Source organism: Octopus bimaculoides, chromosome 11 (assembly GCF_001194135.2).
Source record: "Octopus bimaculoides isolate UCB-OBI-ISO-001 chromosome 11, ASM119413v2, whole genome shotgun sequence".
Taxonomy (NCBI): Eukaryota; Metazoa; Mollusca; class Cephalopoda; order Octopoda; family Octopodidae; genus Octopus; species Octopus bimaculoides.
This window is the reverse complement of record NC_068991.1, coordinates 345,390-371,639: the sequence shown is the minus strand read 5'-3', so window position 1 is coordinate 371,639 and position 26,250 is coordinate 345,390. Positions and strand designations below refer to the sequence as shown.

Below are 26,250 nucleotides of genomic sequence, written 5' to 3'. Positions count from 1 at the left end.
TATATATATATATATATATATATATATATATATATATATATATATATATCTCAATCATTATTTTCACCTGTTTCCCATGCTTGCATAAGTTGTATGAGTCATCACGACCTGAGTTATTTCGTTTATTGGAAGCCCCTCCTGCACTCATTGATTGCTGTTCATACATCATTTAGGTTGGATTCCTGCGGTGGTTTCTGTGCCATTTGCAATACCAACCACTTTACAGTGTGTAGTAGATGTATTTTCTTGAGGCAGCAACACCAGTGTTGTCATGTCCTCAACAAGACAAGACTAAAATGTCCTCTCCTAGCTCTACTCTTTCACTGTTCCTTTGTCAATCCCTTTACACTGTACATGAGTGTGCATCTTTTCTGGCACCAGCACTAAGGAAGTTGTCAACTGCAGAAAATGCACTGGAAAAGCTGGCTTCTGCTGCAGCGCCAGCGCATGACGGTGTTGCCTTATACTCTGGATGTGCAGAAAGTATTCAGGACCCTAAGGCCCCTAACTTATTTCATAATCATTTATAGTTCCATGTTTTAATTACTTTGTCCTAATTGTTGTGTCTCAGTTGTTGAACACATTAATTGCTCTGTCCTAATTATTCTCTCCTAATTGCTATGTCCTAACAACTCAATGTCACATTACTTTAGTTCTAGTTGCCCAATGTCCTAATTATTCTTTAATGTTATACTTCATATAAAACAGTTACTAGGTTTCTGGCTATTTTTTTGTCCTAATTCCGACATAACATATTTCTGTCGACCAATGGTTCTCCCGAAAATGGCTGTACTCAACCTTGCTTCTATTCTAATTACATCACAAACAATTATTTCTTGAAAGAAAATCTTCTGATGGTTTCCTTTCAAAGTTTGTGTTATTTCTTTTTGCTGCTGTGGTGTCTGTGGTGTCTATGTTCACTTTAACTTAAAGCTAGGTTCATGAAAAGCAATCTCTCTGAACAGATAATTCACAAATTAATACCCCATTATTATTATTATCATCATCATCATCATCATCATCATCACTACTAATACATCTTTTTTAATTATCATTATTGTTGTTGTTGTTGCTTTAAATTCTTTGTCTTCATTTGTCTGAACTACAGAAAAAAGTTCACTGAAGGAATCAAAATAAAAAAGCATAAAAGTTTATTTCATTAATTTTTATTTAATGAAAACAAGGCCAAAAAGAAAAGTTGTAAGGAGAAACTTATGAAAAAAGAAAAAAAAGGTACAATTAAGTGGATTTGTTTTTAATCTCATCAGATTGGTTAACATAGATTACTGGGGAAAACAGTGTAACGATGAATATTAATTTACAAGGTTATGGGTTGCTTTCATACAGCAGCAAGCTGTTAACAATAAGTTGTAGGGAGAAGAAACAAGAATAAAAGAAGAAAACATTGTTGGAACTGTGTGTCAGAGTTTGGGTTTGAAGAGAAAATTGTAAAAAAAATAAGATGAAAGGAAAAGAAGTTAAAGACACATGAAATAAGATTTAAGAGTGCAAGATTCTACCACAAGTCTGTTGGCACATGTTACCAGTAGAAAAAGGAAGCAGAAAGGTGTGGGCGGAGATTGGGAATTTTAGTAGATGAATATGGTGCCATATTTTTGGAAGTTTTTCTGGGTTTCATTATCTAGCAGTTTTCTCACTATCTTCTCTATGTTCTCATTTCTAATGTGTGCATATGTCGGTGATTCTTAGTCGGTTCCTGCAAATCTTATGCTTTCCCCTTCCTCACTAAACCACACTTAGCAATGAAATTAGCTGGTGGGGGCCACATTCATTAGCTGGTGGGAGGCAAGGTCCACATTCATTTCATGTCAAAGAAATCAGAATTAGAAACAAAAATCTGAAAATATCTTTGTGTGTGTGTGTGTTTCTATGTCAAGTTTGAGTGAAACAATTTTTACATTAAACTGAAGGATTACTCAATACTTTTTGTAGAGTATAAATTTATTATTCTTTAACAAGAATAGTACTGACAGTGACTCTGAAGTTCAGCACAGCCTTCATCAGGTGAAGGCTAGGGTTAGGCCAAAACTTTGTAGTCATTGTCAATACTATTCTTGTAGAAGAATAATGTGTGTGTATCATCCATCATCATCATCTAACATCCGTTTTCCATGCTGACATGGGTTGGACGGTTTGACATGAAGCTGGCCAGCAGGGATCTGTCCAGGCTCACGCACATACTGGAGCTCATCAGGCTTATTATTTGGATTTCTCCAACTGAAAACACTTTAGAATTGTTTATTTAGTATTTTACATATCATTTGGGGGGTGGGGGTCTGTAGTTAACGGGCTATTGTCTTTGAACAGTGTCCCTATCCTGTAATGCATCAAGACAGATTCTTTTGTAAATTTGAACAAGTTCTTCGGTTTTATCTGGCATTTCCAATTGCACTGGTTTCCTTGTCCTTCCTTTCCATGGAGTTGTCTGAGCTTGTTTTCTATATCTAAAACTCCCGGCTGTCATTAAGCTGATTTGAGTGATTTGAAATCATTATTCTTCGTCTCATAAGGGACCCCCCTGAATCAAGGAAAGGTGTTTTGACCCTTCTCCCTGGATCAAATTTAATGCAGATGGCTTGAATTACGAACATTAATTCTTTAAGTTTCATACCATTGTCTTGCATAGAGAGACTTCTTTGGGGGCAATTTTGTTTCAGAAACTTTCCTTGAACTGATTTGCAAAGGGCTCGTTACTTCCTGTATGCTGTATATTTTTGATCTGCTTCAGTTGGTTCTACTTGATTATATTCTGAGAGAATCATTGGTGTTACTTCCACTTCATGGATGAGTTTCATGTTATCAATGAAGAGGTCTGAGATGTTGCTCTTGGTCAGGTGCCATATTTACAGATTCTGCGAGTGTCAACTTAATGACACCAAATAGATATTGTATGTGATTTTGTTCATGTCATAGCATTTCTGAGATTATGTTTCCTACGGACTTTCAGATGTTGAAGTCAAAGTCCCAACAAAAGTACATTGTGCTGACCTAGTTTTGTTAGCAGTACTGTTTGTATCCTAAGGCTTTCCTTAAATTCACCATCGTGTTTGAGGCATCAGGTGGATGTAGTTATAGAAATGCATACAAACACACACACACACACACACACACACACACACACACACACACACACACACGTGCATGTGTTTTCCTATAAATATGTATTTACATAACATTTTTTAATATATTTTTCATATATTAGTGTAAAGTGAGATGGGATGTATGTATATACATTTATATACCTCACATCTCACTTTTATAAATCCACAGCTGAATGTAACTCAATATTTTAAGTTGAATAAATGCATATGTATGTGTGTATTTGTATGTATGTGCATGTACATTGGCACATTTTCACATGTATACATATATGAGTATATTTAACTATCTACCTATTTATCTGTCATACACGCACACACGTGTGTGTGTGTGCGCGTGTATTTGTGCATCTGTGTGTGCACGTATGTGTGTGTGTGTGTGTGGTTGTGCATGTATGTGTAGTAATGTAAGTATGTGTGTGTATATTTTATTTACATTTTTTTCTTTTTATCAAACTGCTTAACAATACTTCATTCCCACACGATACATTATGGCATTCTAATAGTTTCCTCTCTCTGCTACTATGACTAATGCACTTTCTTGGAAATTTGATGTTTTCTCTGCTAAGACAAGTTTCAACTTGTGAGACTCCAAAAACTTCCTTAAAATCTCTTAATGTTGCTATTTGATATTTATATTTCCTGATAATAGTAATTAGTGTTTATCCTGTAATACTCTTCAGTTTCCACACCTGATAAATTCTTCAATTCATATCAAAAACATACATTTTGTTGTTGTTATTATCTTCACTATTACTTATTTCTTAAGGTAAGAAGGGACAAGCCATTGGCTGTTGTGCATTAATACAGAAGTAATTCTCAATCAAATATGTTAAACCCCAACTTGAGCAGCTGCAAGTTGTTCTCGGAAGGAAATATATATAAACTAGAACACAGTGTATTTTCAAAACTCGTAACCCTCAAATACCCCTGGTACAGAGAAATATTTGGTAAAAATCAGTTCATCAAGGCTAACAGATCAAAACTTTAAAGTCACTGTCACCCTTCTTCTTGGGAAAGTATAATAAATATGTTCTCTACCAGAAAGTATTGAGTAATTCTTCAGTTTAATGTGAAATTGTTTTTATTAACTCAACTTTAAAAAAACAAACATTAATATATCTGTGTGTGTGCGTGTGTGTGTGTGCGCATGTGCATGTATGTGTGTATGCACATGATATGAAGATGAGTGGACAACATATATTGGTCCCTAGTTTTATACAAATCTATACCCCTTGCCTCTTACCGTTAACTGACATTTTGGGGGATGGAGCCAGTTGATTGCATCAACCTCAGTACACAACTGGTACTTATTTTATCAACCCTGAAAGGATGAAAATAAGAATACCACAACAAACCACAGGACCTACCCAAGGCACACACAGGTGGGCTTAGTAATGCAGTGAAAGCACATGATAAAAATAAGACTACTAAATAATAATAATAATGATAATAATAATAATAATAATAATAATAATAAAAGGTTTTCTTACTGTTTATTTATTTAAAACAAAATTTATTTTGAATGCTTTTCATTTGTTCACCTCAAGGGTACCACATGAAAAACATTACAAAACTGTCAAGAAAAACTAACTTGTCAATACACATTTTTAGCTTTCACTTTTGTGTCTTTATAAGTTTTAAAATTTATCTAAAGATCAAATCAATAACCTGTTGAAATTTTCACTTTTTATAGGGTGGGAGTGAGAAGAAAAAAAAGATCACCTCATTTTCTTGTGTTTTAATTATTTCCGTTCTACTAAAGCACTTCCTTCAACATACAGGAACTCAGGTCTTTTTGGTGTTCTTCAAACATTGAGTAAACACTTATCAAATACTTGATCTCTGCTGTTCTAATGTGTACTGACTAATTTCCCCCGTAGTTAATGGAGAAAGTAGTTTTCTTTTAACTGCTTCTGTTTCACCTCTTTATAAATGTTGTTACGAGTGACCAAGGATATGACGAAGATTGTTTTCTAGTTTCACACTCAACAACAAAACCAACAACAAACTATTATCGTTAAATATTTTACAGATGGAACTAATGTGAAAATAATATTTCATCTTGACTATTTGATATTTTCTTGGAAATTTTAGAAAGGAAAAGTTATTTGCCCTGAGAATATACATTTTTCAGTCATGGAGGTCACTTTAGGATGCAATTGTGACCAGCATCCAACTGTATCATCATCAGCAGCAGCAGCAAACTAGTAATTGCAGCTAAATCTTTTCCACACTCTAAATCTTATAAAAGTAAGAACACATTGAATAATGTAGTCCTAGATACACTGTGTCTGAATAAAAGAGAGATCAAATCTGTAATATTTTCAACCCTAGGCCTGATGTATCAGATGTGAGCTGGGTTCAAACCTAGCTGTGTGGTTTCGATCTTAATACTAGGTTTAGCCTGATTGTAAGCTCTGCCCTTCCAGCCATTAGCATTTGAGGACCTGAAGAAGCTTGTAAGCTCTGCCCTTCCTCTTCTAATTAAGCTAATGAAGTACAATGTAATAATAATAATAAAAAAAAAAGCAATAATCTCATGTCATTAGATCCTGTTGTTTCAACTGTACAATACTGTGCACTGGTGGAGGTGTAGTATATGACTAACCCTTTGGAACCTCATCAGCATCATCAGCATCATCATCATTTAACGTCCGCTTTCCATGCTAGCATGGGTTGGACGATTTGACTGGGGACTGGTGAACCAGATGGCTACACCGGGCTCCAATCTGATTTGGCAGTTTCTACAGCTGGATGCTCTTCCTAACGCCAACCACTCTGAGAGTGTAGTGGGTGCTTTTACGTGCCACCGGCACGAAGGCCAGTCAAGAGGTTGTTGTACCTATACAGTAGTGTACACCATTAGGGGTAGAGTATGTGGTTGAATACTGTAATCTTACCATTATTAGTTAGTGCTGTTATAACAGTGTAGTACGGTATCCTAATAGAGACACAGCCAATACTGGCCAATACTGTCAGGGCTCGGTGCAGAGTTTTTCAATTAAAGAAACCCTATTCTTTGTATTGCAGGTTATTAGTGAGGATCTTAAGAATTTATGTATGAATTTCCTTGTATCCACTGGTTCTCTAAAACAAAAATGATGGCCTTATATCCAGAGATCTGTTCCTTATTTCTGGTCCAAAGAAACCAAACACTGGTGAGTTTTTATACTTAAATAACTTCTTACTTCTCTCTCAAACAGCTCAAGTAAACGGAATTATCATATTCTAAGTCTGACCAAATTTGGATGGACAATGTCCATCCCAGAATTTTGAGACTGATGGCATTCATGCTCATGAGATCAAAGAATACAGACATGACATTGGTGACTGGAATTCTTGATAGTAATTCTTGTGTGTAAGCCTGTCAGAGAGAACCACCCTGCTAATCAGTGCCAGACTTAATTTCTCATTAATACATTGCCCCATTACTACTTTTAATGGAATCTATTCTGTTGCAAGCATTTGTGTAATGGTTATGCAAAATGGGATTTCACAAAATTGTTTATAAGTTCTGTTCCTGCTGTGTAGGAAAAAATATGTCAAATTCTGTCTCTCCCCTCCCCTTCTACCCAAAATATTTCTGTCATTTCTCAAATCATCCAAACAACACAGTGTTTGGGGAAACAGTATTTGTTAATTCTTCCTATCAACAAAGTCCATTCTCTAGCTTTGCACTTTTGAGGACAAATGGAATAAAATGACCCCTTATTGAAAAACAGGGTTAGTGATAGAAATGGTACCTAGCTGCAAAAACAACACCTCACTAATAAGTCCAGCCCTTGTGAGCATGGCATAGCAAATATAAAAGGATCAAGCTGTGTGTGTGTGTGTGTGTGTGTGTGTGTGTGTGTGTGTGTGTGTGTGTGTGTGTGTGTGTGTGTGTGTGTGTGTGTGCCCTGGGTAGAGGGATCCTGGTATGAGAGCTCCATGGTTTTGAAGCATGTGGAGCCATCTCTGAGTCAGTATTCCTCTCAGGTCTACTCTGACACTGTGTGGAAGTATATGTTTGGGTCCCAGTTAGGGGTTCTAATTAGCATGGGAACCAATAGGAGTGAGGACTGCAAGTTCTCTTTCTTCTAGGAAAAGGCAAACTCATCTGAAGACAGACTTCTTAAGTGCAGTTGGTTTCTGGCCATCCTGGTCCCTGCAGTGCCACTGGTTTTTTAAAGTTGATTGCACTGAAAACTGGTTTCTGTGCCGTGCAACACTTTATCCACTTGAAACAAATTCACACACAGGAACTTCTTGGCCTCTCAGAACATTTGCACGAACTTACCGAGTGCAAGAAGTGGTCTTACTGAGTCACAAGTTCACTTCCACTATGTGTGTTATGTACGTGCATGCATATAATGTATATGTGTATGTATATATGTGTGTGTGTATGCACACATACATGTGTGTATGCACACGTATACACACATACACTAGAGTGTCTCCAAAAGATGTGTATTCAGATATTGAATGATTATAAAATCAGTGTTTATTAAAATAGATTTCATTTTCAAAATTCAATAGAATCTACTGATAGAACTTAATTATTCTTATGATGCTGACATGGAAAACAGACATTAAATTGTTATTATTATTATTATTGTTGTTGTTGTTGTTGTTGTTGTTATGGTTGTTGTTGTTATTTTCAAGTTGATGATCATTCTGGTCCAAGTTTTGCTAATAACACCAAACAATAGAATTGCAAACATCAAGAAACATTTTGTTTGGTTTTTGTGTGCAGCCATATTTGACAGTTTCCCTTAATCCATAAACTGCTGCTGGTTTTCTACCATTAATTCTATCTTTTCTCGCTTCAAACTTATCTCTAATTTGAGTGAGAGTGAGCCAGTAAGGCGATGCTGGAAATGATTGCGCTCAAATGGTGCTTTTTACATGCCACTGGCACGGAAGCGAGACCGCTGCTCTAGTGGTGATCCCACTCAGATGGTGCTGTTAGCGCTCCACTGGCACAGGTGCCAATCATCGAATTTGGTTCAATTTCGATTTTGATTTCAGTTGCCTCAACAGGTCTTCGCAAGCAGGGTTTTGTGTCCAAAGAAGGGAAGGTATGTATAAGTAGGTTGGCTACACCCCTAGTAAAGGCCACGGGTTATGGTCTCACTTGGCTTGCTGGGTCTTCCCATGCACAGCATATTTCCAAAGGTCTCGGTCACCAGTCATTGCCTTGGTGAGGCCCAATGTTCGAAGGTTGTGCTTCACCACCTCATCCCAGGTCTTCCTGGGTCTACCTCTTCCATAGGTGCCCTCAACTGCTAGGCTGTGGCACTCTTTCACATAGCTATCCTCATCCATTCTCACCAAATGACCATACCAATGCAATTGTCTCTCTTGCACACCACAACTGATGCTTATATATATATATATATATATATATATATATATATATATATATATACAGCTTTTCTTTTAGATATGTCATTAAAAATACAACTATGTTCTAATTTAATCTTTTTTTATTTATTTCTTTTTGTATCTATTGTAGTTCATTAGGAACAACAATATTCCCAAATTGATCTTTTACAATGTTTCCAGGCTATTATCTCTGCCACATCTTCAGGCTATTGTGTGTGTTCGCTTCTCTACTGTTCCTTTTACAGTTGATAACTTATGCTTACACAGACTTTCCTACAAGTAATTCATTTCTGTGGGGAAGTCTATAGAGTGTTGATGTATTTTCTTGATAGTTTCCAATCTAGCTTCTTTCTTTTATGGTATGTGATGTAGTGTGTTGCAATTGCTCCTGATTTTAAATACAATGTGAGCCTATACAAAAGAAGGATTTCAAGAACCAATGCAACACAATCCTGAACTTTTACAATCAAATCTGTAAATTATATTGGTCATTCTAAGTTTGTTCTCAGATTTAAAAGTTTGTCAGGTGTTTTTAATAAGGAGGTTTTTGATCTTTATTTATTGCTAGTGTTTGCTTGTGGTGTGATAGTCATGTGTTTTGTTTTATGTAATTTTTGATTAGGAGTTTATCTCTTCTATACCTGGCATACATTTGATTCATAAAGTACACTTCTGTATGTAATTTGTGTGCAATAGAACAACTCATTACTAAAATGTAACTTCTAAAACAATGTTAATACAGCTTCATTTTTAAACATAGATATTCTGATAAAATAAACAATAGATACCATTATGTCAGTTTGCACAAAAGATACAAACAAATGCATATAACAACACAGAGATAGTGAATGGCCACATAGCTGCAAAGTGTCTGGGGTAAAATCTCTATGGAGGAGGGCATTTAGATTCTCTTTCATAAATGAAACACTAGACGAAGAACTATAAAGGTCTGAAATGCAGATAAGAAAACACCCAAATAAGAAGATTAAATTAGAACTTGGTTGTGTTTTCATTATAATACACACACATACACACACACACACACACACACACACACACACACACACACACACACACACACACACACACACACACACACACACACACACACACACACACACACACATACATATATAGGGTTGGAAGGCAGATGTGTATATGTTTGTATTAACATATTTATTTGTCAAAATGACTAAAACATAAATTGCCAAACATCTAGATTTGGTATCTCTGACATATGTTGTCATCTATCACAAAATGTAGGTAGCCATGAATTCATGTCTATTTGCATATGCACAAATGTATGAGTGTTTGTGGATGGATATACACCTATCTTAGTATTGCCTATATATATGTGTGTGTGTGTGTGTGCTATTTTCCTTCCTCCTCACCCCAGCCATTCTCTATCAACATTCTAACAAAGTGTAGCAGGTGTTGTACAGAGTTTGGTAATGCATCCTGACTGTAAGTCTCAGAGATTTTCCTATTGTTCTTTTGACAGTATTTAATGCCAAACTTTGCCAAACCATTGCTAATGAATTCTGGCTGTGACAGTTCCAAACAACTCCAATAACAGAAAGTCTTTTACCAATTAAATGTGGTTTCTGACATTGAAGGAACATTACAACAGCACAACTTCTGTTGCTGTCTTGGATGGTGGTGGGTCACAGATGTAATGCTGTCTGGTGCAGCTGTAGTGTAGTTGTTGTGCTACGGGATGTGGGGAGGGTGTTTGCTTTAAATTTCCTTTGGAGATGTTTATTCTTGAAGTGAACATAAATGTTAATATTTAAATTCTAGAAGGACAGTGAGGGAGATACACAGTGGTGGGGAAGGGGACTTTATTTTTAAAGAATGCAGGTGCTTCTTATTGCTAATTTTATTCAAATCCCACCATATTTCTGGGTCTGTCTCCTAATATAAAGTCTCTTTTTTTTATTTATAAATATCTTTCAATAAATACCAACTAAATTTTATCACAGGAAGAATATAGTTTTGATCTTTGACTTGGGTATATGCACACAAGTATGCACACACACACACACACACACACACACACACACACACACACACACACACACACACACACACACACAGACAGTTCCACTCATAAAAGCCTTGCTTAATCCATTCATTCCTAATTCCACTCGGCCCATTTTGGAATGTATTATCTCATAATATATGTGTTTGCATCCATTTAAGTGCTTTACAATATAAAATATCCAGCGTGTTATCCATTGTCCTCAGCAAGACTTCTATGTTAACTCACTGACCAGCTTTGTGGCTTTTTTCACACAAGCCTCTTTTCTTGTCTCTAGTGTCCTTTTTTCTTGTAAAAAATCCCTGCATGTAGGACATTATCTCATTCGGTTATTCACTTGCTAACTGACAAGTATGAAATATTGAACTCTGATATCAGTTGTCACCAGTTTGTCCCTTCTCCTCAATATGGAATATTCACTTTTTAATGTATTTTCTCAGAGACTTAACTACTCCCATCCCTATTTTTGCTTGTCTCATCCCTTCTCTCAACTACTTCCATCCCTATTTTTGCTTGTCAATCTGTGTAAATGAGTTCAGAAAAAATTGGGTATTAAAAACATGGAGTGTAGCATGCAACAAAAAAGACTGTACCGTATGGTCATGTGAGGAGGTGACCTGTGGAAGACGAAGGATGAAATGATGAAAAACTATCTTCAAATGCTGAGCCTCACGTCAGAGATGATGGGTGATTTGCTGTGCTTGAGAAGATCCATCCACCTGACTTAAAATCAAGGCTATAAAAGCAAGTCATTTATATCTATGTACCCACCCCATCGCACAATCTGTCCCTGACAAACCTCTCCTCTCCAACTCAAACATCTACCCACTAGCCCCACCCTTTGTATCGATTAGGGTTTAATCTTTGCTAAAAGAAGACTGAGCATATCCACAAATGTCTCCTTTACTTGATAAAAAGATTAAAATAATATTCATCATTGAGCTCAAACTTTTTAGCAGTATTTCGTTCTGAGTTCAAATCCCACCAAGGTCAATTTTACCTTTTATGTCTTTGGGATCAATAACATAAGCACTGGGGTCAATGTAATCAACTTACCCCCCATCCCACTCTGCCTAAATTGCTGGCTTTGTGCCAAAATTAGAAACCATTATTAATCATTGAGCTAATGTTGTCTTTTCCTCACTGCATAATTATTTTTACGTAGATTTATGAGTTAAAACATTAAAAACCCTAACCTCACAAAATATTACTTCACTTTTACTGAAACAAAAACAAACAGACCAGTGTTACTCTGAACAAATGCTTCTTTCATACTTAAAATTATCTCTGCAATAGTGAAGTTATTATATAATACAGCTAGAACAAACCTCTTAATTTAGTAAAAAAAGATCATAAATTTATCTGACTTTCATTCAAACATGTTGGAAATAATACAAACCATGCTGAAATGAATTAAATAAATTGAGAATAAAAATAAAACCCAAAGAATAATAGTTATTGTGATTCTTGTATCGACCGACTAAAATATTGCAGTTGTCACCTGACTGAATTTATTATTTTTTTATCTCTTCTCTGGCCTTGACATAAGTGTGGTATAAATTGTTGCTTCTTTCAATCAACATTCCTCTATCTCTCTCTCTTTCTCTCTCTCTCTCTCCCTCCCTCACACACACACACACACACATTGGGTCATCCCATAAATAATGCAGTTTTTTTATACTTCTTTTATTTTTCAAAAAAAGATAAGCAAAATTCTTTTTTTAATCTAAAATATACCCACCTTCGTTTTCTACAATGTTCTTCCATCCGTTTGGTAGACTTGCAAGGCCCCTCTTCCAAAATTCATGACGAAAAATACTCCTCCACTACTGTTCTGACCTCGTCTACAGAATTCATATTTTTTCCGTCCAAATGATTTTGAAGACTGCGGAATAAATGGTAATCAGATGGGGTAATGTCTGGCGAATATGATGGGTGGGGCATCGTTTCCCATTCAAACTGCTCCAGCCTTGGAAGTGTCATCCTCACTGTATGTGGCTGAGCATTATCCTGATGGAAGAACACCTTTCATCTTGAAACCAAAGATGGTCGTTTTTCTCCTAGCACTGATTTAAGCCACTCAAGCTGCTCGCAGTATCTTTTCCTTTTGTTATTGTTTGATTTGGCTTTAAAAGTTGAAAGTAGACTAAACCTTTCGTATCCCACCAAACAGATAACAACCCCTTACATGGGTGAAGACCTTCTTTAGCCTGGGGTGCCAGTGTTTCTCTTTTCCCTACCCACTGACTTCAGCACTTGACATTTTTAGAGAGAACCCATTTCTCATTACCAGTCACTATTTGGCACAAAAAAAAAGGTTCATTCATGAGATGTGACAGCAAAGAAGAGCACACATTCACTCTTTGCACATGATTAGACTCAGAAGGTTTGTGAGGAACCCATTGACCCAATTTGCTGACTTTTCCAATGGCATGCAGGTGTCGATGAATGGTTGAATGACCAAATCCAAGCTTCTTTGCTAATTCCTCAACAGTTACAATGAGATTTTGTTCCACCAGGGTTCGCAGGATGTCCTCATCGAGCTCTACAGATCTTCCTGAATGAGGGTCATCTTCTAAGCTGTAGTTTCTGGTGTGGATGAAATCTGACAGGTGTCCACCAGATTGCTAGATGGTGAGGTTTCTGAAAGTGTGTCTCACAAGTAATTAAGTCAGTTGCATCATGGGTGGAGCGTTCTACTTTGCTCATTTTTTGAACCATGAAGGCCATCATTGTGTTGGCAAACGTGTTCATCTGAGGTTGCCAACAACAATAATGAAGACACTGTCAATCATTGAGGAGGTAGTCTTTTAGAAGTGGTCCTTTCTCTTTTTCAGCCAATCCTCTCTGTGGATGCATGCAAAGATAAATGTTGTGCAGTTGTAACTAGTTGCATTGTAATTTTCCCATCAGACACTGATTATTTCAGTTTCTTTATCCATTTCTCAGCTAACAGTGTGTCTACCTCACCCACTCTCACTTGCCCAAAAGAACTTGTACCCATGTCCCATGTATGTGAGGAGTTGTGTGTGTGTGTGTGTGCACGTGCCTGCATGTGTAATTGTTATAAGTGATGGAAACAGTATTAGTTCAGAATAGCATTCTGTATACCTTACTTAATGTGGATGTACTGTAGAAAGTTACACTACTAAAGTATTTGTCTTGAGAAAACATCTTGTATAGACAGAGAGAAAGAAAGTGAGAGTTGCACCAGCAGTATTCGGTCAGTACTCATTCTCTCTCTCTTTTTCTCTCTCTCTCTCTCTCTCTCTCCCCCCTCTTTCTCTCTCTCTCTTTCTTCAGCAATTACATTTTGCATGTGTTGGTGGGTAAAAGATACTCAACCTACAAGATACAACAACCTAATCTCCCTCAAATCATTCCCTACTATTTAAAAAGAAAAGCACACCTTAGACAATGAAAAAAGGGCAGTGGTGGTCATGACAAGATTGTCTCAATGCAAAAGTTTGTTCAATGAGGGCTGACTTGGGGGTTGAATAACAATCATTGAGAATGTATTGTATGACACAGTTGTGTGTCTGTTAGTCATCATCTTGTTTAACAATGGAAGCTGATTCTGGAGCAATTGAAGTTGAGGAAATTAGTAATGACCTGACTTCAGGGCCATCACTTAACCAATTTCTTCTCTCGTCTCACTTCCGAGCAAATACACTTTCTTAAGCTCTTAGAATTTAAATTTTGTGCCAGAATATGAATGACACATTTTAACAGCTCCCTCTTAACACCTCTTTGCCACAAGACCCTACATTTAGAACATTAGGCAACAACACTGTGCATCACTGTGCATCTGATACCCTCTCTTTTAGACGGTTGCAGGAAATATCTGATTCTGTGACAATTCTTCTCTCTTCCTGTACCTCTCAATCAGTTCTTGGTGCCTTTAATAGAGGGATAGGTACATGAGGATAGTTCTTATTTTGCAATTTACTAAACCAACATTGCAATTAATTCCTATCTCACATTGGGTCTTTTCAAAGTCTGACTCATGTCAGCCATTTTGGTCTCAATGACTGTTGATTTCGAGTGGGCAACAGGTGTCACTGCTTATATCACAGGAAACCGTTTTACTCACTCTGCTAACAGTTCGCTAACAAAGGAAATGTTCTTTTCTTCTTCTTTTTTTTGTTTTCTTCAGTAGTTTCTCAGATAAAAGATGAAATGGCGTTTTTGAAAAATACATTCCATAATCTCAATAACTGGCTTTGGTTAATTCAGATGTTCTTTTACATTCACCATTGTCTAGGTGGTGGTGGTGGTGGTGGCATCCGTTGTGGTGGTGCTGCTGCTTCTACTACTACTACTACTCATGTATTTAATACTGAAAGTAATTTGTTCCTAGCACAGTGCTGTGGTCAGCCTGGCTGAGTCATACTAAGTCGGATGCACTAGATTCTTTCTTTACTAATCGGTGTAATTAGTGAAGTCACTGATAGATTTATTGTGGTCAGTCAAGTGGAAGGAGTCATTAAGAAGTTAATGGTTAAGATCACATGACAAAAGATTCTGTTTGAAGTGGCCAGAAAGTGATTCCTTCTCATCATTTGTGAAGTGTTGGGAACTCTTTAGTTGTTGTTGTTGTTTAACCCCAGATCAGCTCTAATGTGGTAGACCCATGATCAAAGATATTCCAGCTGTAACCATTTCATCTTTTATTGAAACTACATTATCCGATGTGTCTTCACTTTTAGATAACAGGATGGGATTAGAAGAATTAGCTGTAAGGGCTGGAGAACCCAAAATATGGCTCTACCATGACTCAATTTTGCTGAGGAGGGCAAATCTTTTTGAGAACCTCATATTACCAGGGATCCAGATCCTTTGTCATCTAATCCATCGGGCTCATCCCATGCCTTCCTGGCCTTCTTCTTCCAGCCACATTAAGTGAGTGGCACTTCTTTATACAGCTGTCCTCATTCATACGCATCAGATGGCCATCCTATTATTTCATTCTTTCTTTATCACAACATCTGACTTCTCTTACACCCAGTTTTTCAATCAGCACCTTTCTACAAACTCTTTCTCACACACACACACACACACACACACATTACACATCCAATGGGATATGTTCACTTCATTTCTATCTCAAGTCCTTTGAGTTCGAGGCCCATGTCTCACAACCATGCAGCATTACAGTTCTAACCCAAGCATCATACAATCTGCTCTTCATTTTTAGGGAAGGTCTTTGCTGTCTCAGCAGGGGTAGTAGGTCCCTGAACTCTTTCCAACCAGTTCTTACTCCAGCACCTATACTTTCAGAGCAGCCACCTCCCTAGGTAACAAAGGCAATCAACTACTTCTAAATATTTACATATTCACATATATTTAAATATGTTTATATGTTCATGTACATTTATATATATATATATTAGTTTTGCCTAACACCTTATTTAACTGAAGTGAAGTGAATAAGCCGTTGATTGAGACTGCGATGTCCCAGTCGACATGAGCTTTACAATAAATTCAATTCTGTTCTCAGTAATGAGTCAGCCCGTCAGTAAAGGTTGTTATTCTTAAATAGGCTTCAAGATAATAACCTCACTTTAACACACACACACACACACACACACACTAGCTGTTTACTTTATCATCTACTGCTGAGTGTAAGTTTGATGTTGTTTCAATCATAGTAACACGGAGAACTTCAGATGTAAAAATTGGCAAGTATGTGTGACTAGAGTTGAATGGAAATAAATCTGAAGCGATGTAAGTTTTTGTTCTGTTAGATGAAGCGGAAGCTAACATTCTGTCCTTGTCTGCAGTTGCTATCAATGTATTGTCTGAATATCTCTGTCCGATGCCGTTCTTTGGAGAAGCACAGAGATACATGATGATGTATTTGTTGGAATTAGGATTATCAACTGTAAACAAATGTTTAGTTCGGAAAAGCCAGACTCTGTGAGGAAGCTAGGCTTCTCCGTGTCCAGCATCACCACCACAGACCACCAAGAAATTCATTACAATTGTCCAAGTTTTTATAAGATGTTGGATAATAAATCTGAAATAGATGTTAAATTGAAGACAACTGAGAAGCTGTAATTATCAGAGTTAGAAGTGGTGAGGTGTGGGAATAGGAATTGATTGAAGACAAAAAAGGGATGTAAAATCAAAGTAGATGTTTCAGACATAACTATTCCATAGGAAGGAATATTTCATAAACACAACTTCTGAAACAGAAAGAAGTAGGAAATGATCAAAGATTAAGGTAATAATTAGAATAATAATTATTATTATTATTTCAAATTTTTGCCACAAGGGCAGCTTGTGGGAGGATGAGTCAATTACATCGATCCCAGCATGCAACTGGTACTTATTTTATTGACCCTGAAAGGATGAAAGGCAAAGTCAACCTCAGCGGTATTTGAATAATAATAATAATAATAATAATGAAATGAAACAGCAATAACAGTAATTAGTTAAATTACCCAGCGTATAATTCATAAAATAAGATAAATATTTCATGAAGAGAAAATGGTTTTCACTTCTTGTGGTATTTATCTTATTTTACTGAAACTCACCATTAAGTGCTTCCTTGGATTCTATCTGGCACCACACACACATACATACACACGCACGCACGCACGCACACACACACACACACACACACACACACACACACACACACATGCGTGCACTTTTCCTATAGAAAATGTAAGCCAGAGGTCTGGTGATATTTTTGACTGTCAGTCTTTGGAATAACAGGAATAGATAGTATGATAATGTTGTCCTCTTTAGATTGTTATCCTACCACAGGAGTCTGTCCTAATGTTGTGCAATGGTGGAGGTGTGGGAGTCCAACTCTCTTCAGGTTACTGAGAGAGTCTGCAACTTGTTTTGTTACTGTTATTGGTACCCAAAGTCAGTTCTGTCCCAGCAGATCGTCCTCTCTTCAAATATATCTAAGGACTATGTTATCTAACAGAAAGGGATGTTTTGTTGGTGATTATCTCCAGATCAGCCTTGATCCAGTCAACCTACAATATTATAGACATATAGCTGTGATTATTCCATCTTTTATTTAGGCACAATATATCTAGGATACCTTATCTAATGTGCCTTTAATACAGTAGCATGTGATTTGAGACAAATTTCCAGTAGGATCAGCATTTCCATACAGGCCTTCCCTCTTATGGTTTGAAGATTGATAAAACCGGTGAAGCAGTCTTTGTGTGGTCACTTTGCAGATAGAAACAGCAGTGAAATCTTCCTCAAGTAATATGTAATGTCTGAAGAAAAAAGGAGCATGCTATTTAATGTAGGCCTACTTACTCTACTCATTAAAACAGGATGGTCATAGGTGGAACATATCTGATCATAGGTCTGTTAAATCAGAGCTGATCTGCGGCTAGACAACCTCCCAGATACTAAGTTGGTTCCAACGTGAATTGATCCCAGTTTCCCCAATTTAGAACACTTTGTAAATTAACAGGGCAAGCTTGTTATAATTTCATTAGGCCCCATTTAATACTGACCTCCTGCTTGTCTTATGAAACAACTCTTAAGACAGAATGTGTTGACCATTGATTCCCTTATTACACTCCTCCTCCTCCTGCTCCTCCTCCCTCACTAATTCATTTAATCTGTTTCTCTGGCACAAGCTATATACTCAACATCATCATCACCACCATTATCATTATTGTCATAACCATCACCAACATCATTTTCACACCATCACTTCTTTAGCCATCATCACCATATCACCACTGCAGTAACCAGCAGCACTAGAAACACCACTGCATCCAAGACCATAATGATCAACATCATCAGCATCATCACTACTCTCACCACTGCCATCATCATCACCATCATCATCATCATTGTCATTATGGTTATCATTGTAAATTTTAAAGACTTCACTTAATTTATATAATTGCCCACTGTCGGCCGAAGCTGTTTATCAGAAGGAAATCCACTCCCAACCACGGAAATGATATTAAGTTTTAGTATTGTGAAATAGGAGAGTTGAGGGACTTAGACGGATAAATGATATCTTGAGTGAGGTACTTGCAGAGAAAAAAATCTACTTTGGACAAAAGGCACCAAAGTTTAACATTGACATGTGACTAGTTAAGTGATGGTGAGAAAGAGGTAGTGTCCTAGCACCACCATTCTTTGGTTGCTTGAGGGACTTGAGTTTGGAGATTGATCTGATGACCTCATTTATTCCCTAAAGAAACCTGAAAATATGCTTCTGTATAGAATTGTATACACACACACACACACACACGCACACACACAAAATAAAATAAAACGTGAGAAATTGTGTATAAGATATTTAGTTACACCATCCTATGTACGTTTTCGTAACAACACAAAAGGGAATACACATGAAGTTTTAAATATTGGTTATTTGTCATGCAATTTAAGTTTTAAATTGCACTATCATCATCATCATTTAATGGCTGGTTTTCCATGCTGGCATGAGTTGACAGGAGCAGGTAAGCCTCAAGACTGCACCCACACTGGTAACTTTGATGTGGTTAATGATTAGTTTGGCCATTTTTTTCACAAATGTAAGGAGGAAAACTATGGCCAAGGAATGAATTCCAGAGGTAAGTATTGTGGAGTGAAAGAATTGTCAGACATGTTCAGTGTTGTCTGAAAGACAAGACACACTAAGGAGCCAAAAAAAAAAAACAATTGAGTTTGGGAGACAGGACATTTAATGAATTAAATCAGAGCCGTAACCCTTTCTATAGACCCCTATGAGACTGAAGCCATCACTGATGCCCTACCAATCTAGTTGATTAGAGAAGTGTTTATATATTTTATGTCATACTTCCATGAGAAATACAAAACAAACATCGAATAAATGACTGTTATGATTTCATGTGTTGATAACAAGCTGTACATACTTCAAGGAGGAAATCTTTGCAGACTCAGCTCGGTCGTATTGTGTGCTTATTTGAGGCAGTGTTCTGTTTTGAATAGTAATTTTCATAGTAATAATAATAATAATAATAATAGTAATAATAACAACAGCAACTAGCTAGACACTGCTTGTAAATGTTGACTCAAGACTGGGGAAGAAAATAGAACCTTTACACGAATTGTTTTCCCTCCTCTTCTCAAGCCAGGTTTTTTTCTCTTTTTCAAAGTCATTAATTTAAGAAACTTCACTCACTTCCTATGCCAAGTTATTCTAGCCAGTAGACCACCTTCATGGGGAGTATTTTTAGACTAATAAAGATGGAAGCAATTTTCTTTCCATATGTTGATGTCTTTGTGTGTCAAGTTCGCATTGAACATGCCATCTCTATTCTTATAATCACTTAATTTTTAATTAATCTTTATTTAAGTATCTACCACTGATTGTTCAATCATTCTTTTGGCATAATAGGGGCCTGATTTTATATGTAGATGAGAAAGGAGAGACAGAGAGAGACAGATTGAGGAAGAGGGTGAGGAATGAGATATTAATATAGAAAGTGAATTTTTTTGTACAATCAATGACAAAACTGGAATTAGACACAACAGAATCTCATCTCACCAATAGTTTAGATGTGAAATTCTTACTGAGTTCTGAATATTCAATGTTCTAGTGAGTTGATAACGAAATCTCTGCAAGATGGTCATGGTTGGAATATCATAGTTCTGCTGAATGATGACTGATTGGAGGTAAATAACAATGAAATATATACCAGATATACTTTATACAGCTTGCTGGGAATAGCAGTCAAATTTCCATCAAATCACACCTTGTCATCTTACAAAACGAAGGACACATTAGATGATCTGGTTATAGATACATTGTATCTGAATAACAGATTGGATGGCCACAGTTGGAGCAACTTTGGTCATGGGCCTACTGGAATTGGACTGACTTGAGGTTAAACAACAGCAACGAAGCAAAGATAATGAGCTTCTAGATACACTGTGTGTCTGAGTAAAAGACATGAGGGTCATAGTTGGAGCATCTTTGATCAATGAATTCCTAATACATCAAACTACTGATTTCTGTCAAATAATTTAAAGTGTAAGTTAAGTCTTGTGAGCCTGAGTTTTTGTGAAATCCTCAATGTGGTCACACACTGGTCTCGCATTCTAAAAGTTTCAAATTTTGTTTAAAAAAAAAAAATTTTTAAACCCTAGTGCAGTATTTCAATTAATTTTTAAAGACATTTTGCAGGGCAACTTAGTTCTGTGTGAGTTTCTCTCAATTACAAATAATATTCATACTATGGGCAGAAAATAAGTTTACAATTTCTGATGAGGCTGTAATAAATACTGAAACTAGTTAAATTAATCTCTTTTTGTGGTCACAGATAGAAAACCCATGATTCCTTTCCACAACAAGGTTAAATAACCAATTTCCTAGGCAGGTTGCTTTCTTAGAGTTAGTAGGGAAGGTGCTTTATTGGCTATTTCCACCCATTTACTTATTTTTTCTAAAATTTTCGTTGCTTCTTGCAACCTCTTCAATAGTTGTTGACTCTATCCAGTACTGAAGCTGCATTCTTTTTGCTTGTTTGCTTGTGCACATGTGTGTGCATGTGTATACACATATATGCATGTGTTTGTGTGTGCATGTTTGATTGTCTCTATGTATATGGGTTTGTGTGTCTGTTATGTGTGGATGTGTGTTTTCATTTGTGTCCTTGTGTGTATGTGCATATATATGCATGCACATTATCAGGAGAATTAGACACTGGACATTGCTCTATGTCCACTTTTGTCCACTTTCTCAAAATAAATAATGGTCAGCTAATTCCATAAATGTAAACTTTCTCAGCTGAAAGGATTTTTCTATAACAAAAAACTGATTCTGGTTAAGATAGATCAAGTCTACCATTGGTCACATATGCTTAGGGTTTTATTTTGTCACAAAAGACGTACATGACACCATTTTAGCTGGATGTAATATAAGATTTAATTAAGTTGCTGTGTTTGCCATGGATAAAGGTCAATGGTGAAAGGGAATTGGTCAGCATTGAGTGGACAATACCTCTTATGCCGTTGAAAGGGGACAGAAAAGATGAAGGTAATATGTGTGTGTTGTTGTTGTTGTTGTTGTGTGCATGTATGCACTGTGCATCACTGATAATGTATTTTACAGATTTTACTGTTTCTATTTTTTTCATCTATTAATCCAACGAAAAACATCCTAAATTGATAACAAATAGTCATTTACGGCGCCATCTGGTGTCTGTTTATAAACCTTGATGTCACCCCATCTCCTCTCCTCTTACACCACTCTTTCCCTCATACATTGTTCTGAAATTATATAAACACTCTCTACGTTCTGTGTGCAGTTTCTCTCTCTCTTCTCTCTACTTTATATAACTTGTGTGTCGTCAGTTTTGCTACATTAATACATTGGACCCTTTAAGTGTTGGTTCATGAAAAACATTGTACAAATGTTTTTGGTTTTTTGCATCTAATATTGGCTGTAGATATTCCCCATGGTTTTAAGTTTGATCTCATTGTGGTGTATTCTTCTAGCTATAAACTTGGCTTGACCAATTCTGCAGGAATTTCATCTTTGAATGTAATAACCCTTCAGTTGTGATAATTGTTGTCTTTGAGGGCAGCAAATTCTCTCAACAAAATTCCACCTCCTGTCATCAATAGGTTTAGTTAAGTCAGTGTGAAACTCTGGATAATTGCACATTTTATTCGTTATCTTTTTTGTCATCTTTTTTATTCATCATCTTTACTTCTAAACTGTAAATAAATAGGAACACAATCTTCATGGAAAATTTTGATAATTAATAATAATACTGCTTCTAATTTGATGTGTTTGAAATAAATACAGTTGCATACTCACATGTGTTTATTACATTATGCTGCAAGTAATTATAAAAACTAGAAGGTATAAAAAGAGTGCTCAATATGTATTGTAGAGTTTTATTCTATTCTAAAGTGAACAATTCCCTAACTCTTACTCCATGTCTTATGTTTCTGGAAGATCAGAAAAGGGAAACTTATAAGGAATGATTTGAGAAATTTCCAGGTTACTGTAAATGTGTGTGTGTGTGTGTGTGTGTGTGTGTGAGAGAGAGAGAGAGAGAGAGAGAGAACGTGTATGGTTGTGCATGGCAGGGGGGTGCATACATATAGGTGTGTGTTCTTTCATTCAAAAGCTTTGTGCAGACTTGCTGGGGCATGTGTATTTATGTGTTTATACGAACACTAAGACAAAGCCATCCAAACTAATACTGTTACACACACACACACACACACACACACACACATTTAATAGAGTCTATAGCATATTTGTGTTAGCCGGGTGTGCTTTGTTATGTAAACAATAAGATGGGTGGTGGAGAGCAAGCAGTGTTTGTCAAAAATAGCTGAAAATGAATGTAACAGACTAACTTCTTTTCATTTATTCATAGTGAGTAGGGCTGAGAAAGGTGAAATAGGGAAGGGAGGGAAGTGGGGCAACAAAGGGGACAAGATGAAACTATGTCTGCCTTTTTATATCTCGTCATAATAATGAATACTTATCTTTAGACTCTGTTCTTTTCACTGAGATGCATTTATTTCATTATCCTTCTTCCAAGTTATTCTTTCCTTCAGAACCATCACGAATCTCTTGCCTCCAGCCTTCCTACCAATGTGTTTCGACCAACCTTAGTTATTCAGACCTCAAAGGAATAGTTTTCGAACAATTAGCTTGTTATTCTTGTTGTTCTTTTATGAACTGGAATAGTTTTTCTAAGTCTTGTTTATTGAAAACAACAAAGCCAAGTTCCAGGTTTGTCAATCTCCTTTCTTCGCAACAAATGCTCTTTCATAAGCCAAACTATTGATTCCATTTCTCAGTAATGTCTTTTATTCTTCCAGATTGTCCACTCACCACCAGTTGTCACTACAAGACAAACAGAAGACATGTTGGCACTAGTTTCAATGTATTTCTGTTTATCTTTGACAATGACTAAAATACAAACAAGCAACAGCAAGATCTGGATCAAAAACAGTAACTTTAAACGAGATAAAAACAGACATTATTCAATATATCGCTTTTGAGGAAAGTGGCCCTTGTTGATAGAATTATAATTAGTCATGATAATTCCAGCTTATCTCTAGATTGACTTTGGACCAAGTGGTTATTCATTAGACTTTAACAAGTCTTGAGCAAGTTTCCCCATGCAACATGTGGTTAGCAGCTGATGAAAGAGATGGTTTGATCAAAGAGATTTTAGATGAAGGAAACACAGTGGAAAAAAAACTTGAAAACAGTAAGTTTTTCATCTAATTTATTTCATCTTTACAGTCTAATTAATTTCTTCAAAAATATAAAGGTCATTACATACACACACACACACACACACACACACACATATATATATATACACAAGGTCATCCCATAAATAATGTTTTTTTATACTTCCTTTATTTTTCAAAATTAACCTAAACAAAGATCTTTTTTAATCTAAAATATACCCACCTTCGTTTTCTACAATGTTCTTCCATCCGTTTGGTAGACTTGCAAGGCCCCTCTTCCAAAATTCATGATGAAAAATACTCCTCCACTACTGTTCTGACCTCGTCTACAGAATTCATATTTTTTCCGTCCAAATGATTTTGAAGACTGCGGAATAAATGATAAATGTATGTATATGTATGTATATGTGTATAAGTTATACGCATAAACACACATAGATTCCTTGAGAGTTTGTTGTAACATCCCATCCTTATCTTTCTCATGACTTCTTCAGCCATGTAGACCTCTAGCAAGACACCTGTACTTGTCACTCTATCATACCTTTCATGCCTTTCAGCACCTGAAATATAGCCGCCGCCCCCTACCTTCACCTCCCCCACTTTCTGTCAGTAGTGGAAGTTTTTCCTTTCTTTTCTTCTCTTTTTTTAGTTACATGGCCACCTCACATGACATGAAAAAAAGCACCCAGTACACTCTGTTAAATGTTTGGTGTGAGAAAGGGCATCCAGCTGTAGGGGCCACACCAAAGATGACATAGAAGCTTGAAGCAGCTCTGCAACTTGACAATTCCTTGCTCAACTATACTGCCCCATGTCAGAATGAAAAGGGGACATTCAATGATGATGATAATGATGAAGAAAAGTCATTTAATGTCCCCGTTCTCTGCTGGCATCGACTGGGCAGTTTGACCTGATCTGATGGCTCCTGGGACTGCATCATGCTCTGATGTTTACTCTGTCACAGTTTCTACAGACAGACACCCTTCCCGATGCCAACCATTTTACAGTGTCCTTGGTGCTTTTTCCATGCCTCACCCCTATTTCACATTGCCATGCAGCTTGCAAGACTACAAACCCCAAGCAAAATGGGGTCAACTGTGTAGTAGGGGATGATGGCTTAATGTATGAGAGGAGGGGCACAGATTGGAGATTGAAATATATGCAGTGGAGCTGCTACTTGTCTGCTTTGAGAGGTCACATGTCCCAATACTATGGACATGGAATTAGAATGATGCAGGAAAGAATCTCACGATGGATTCTTCAAGCTAAGCCTTCAGGCAGGAGACCTAAGGGTTGACCAAAAATGAGATGGTTGGATAATATCCATCATCTCAGTTGGTCGTGCTTGGGAATCCAGCCAGAAAATCTAATGACAATTGCTTCTGATAGGGACCCTGAGGAGGAGGTGACTGAGAACTCCACCCCACCACTATCTAACCCTAACCCAGGAATACTGGGCACTCACACACACATATATATATGGATGTGTGTGTGTGTGTGTGTGAATCATATAAACCAATCCCTGATGCCTCCCTTTTTTTATCTCCTTTTTTCTCTTCCTTTGCTTGTCAATTTCTTGTGGATGTTTCTCTTGTATTTAAAGAAGGACGATAGCATAATGTCTTCGATTCTTTCCATATTCCTTCAGCATCTGACTGAGGATTCTGACTACAAATATCTCTATTACTTTTGTTATTTTTTTATTATGTTTTGCTGTGTGTGTGTGTGTGTGTTTGTTTGCGTGTGTGTGCATGACTTGAAGGCCAAAAGGTACTGTTTTTAGGAGCCTCCTAATCTCGCTACCCCACCCAGTAACACACTCCAAGAATTTTTTATACCATTAACTCTTTTACAAATATTTTTCAACTTTTCGTTTAATTTACATACATTTATCACCAATCTCCCTCTGTGTGTGTGTGTGTGTGTGTGTGTTGTTCTCTATCTCATACTGTTTCATTTTCGCACTCAACCACCACCACCTCCACACTTTGGCACACTTGCCCCTAATCACACACATCTACACTCTCTTTCTCACCTTTTCAACTTCTTTTTCTCACTTTCATTGCACTTTTAACCATTATTTACACTCTTACACTTCTCATATTCCTCACCCAGCATTTCTTCTTTGGCACAGAATAACAACAGTATTGAGTAAATAAGATAAATCTCCTACTTCAGTGTGTGTGTGTGTGTGTGTGTAGGAAGAGTTGTCCTTTATTCTAACAACAATTGCCAACAATAAAAAGACATCTGTTTTCAATAAAGCTATTTAGCTATCAATCCATCCATCTGTCTATCTATACATACATACAGACACGCATGATTTGTCTGCTCCTGGTATAGGCTCATATACATACATACATACATACATACATACATACATACATACATACATACATACATACATACATAAATACATACATACATACATACATACATACATACATACATACATACATACATACATACATACATACATACATACATACATACATACATACATACATACATACATACATCATCATCATC

General features: G+C 36.7%; 1 protein-coding gene across 10 annotated transcripts in view; it reads left to right on the top strand.

The window, feature by feature from the left end:
* The window catches only part of LOC106874508 (lipoxygenase homology domain-containing protein 1), a 163,270-nt gene that overhangs the window by 92,590 nt on the left and 44,430 nt on the right, over window positions 1-26,250 (top strand). For 4 of the 10 annotated variants that reach the window (XR_008265140.1, XM_052971420.1, XM_052971411.1 and 1 more), the window contains exons 2-3: window positions 6,153-6,280; window positions 23,341-23,735. Coding sequence is in view for 9 of the 10 variants with exons in the window: in XM_052971420.1 (XP_052827380.1) it covers window positions 23,651-23,735 (85 nt within the window). In the remaining variant the exon portion in view is untranslated. Of the gene's footprint in view, window positions 1-6,152; window positions 6,281-9,919; window positions 9,954-23,057; window positions 23,252-23,340; window positions 23,736-26,250 lie in introns of those variants that run through there. The other 6 variants (XM_052971416.1, XM_052971419.1, XM_052971412.1 and 3 more) reach the window with 5 other exon arrangements.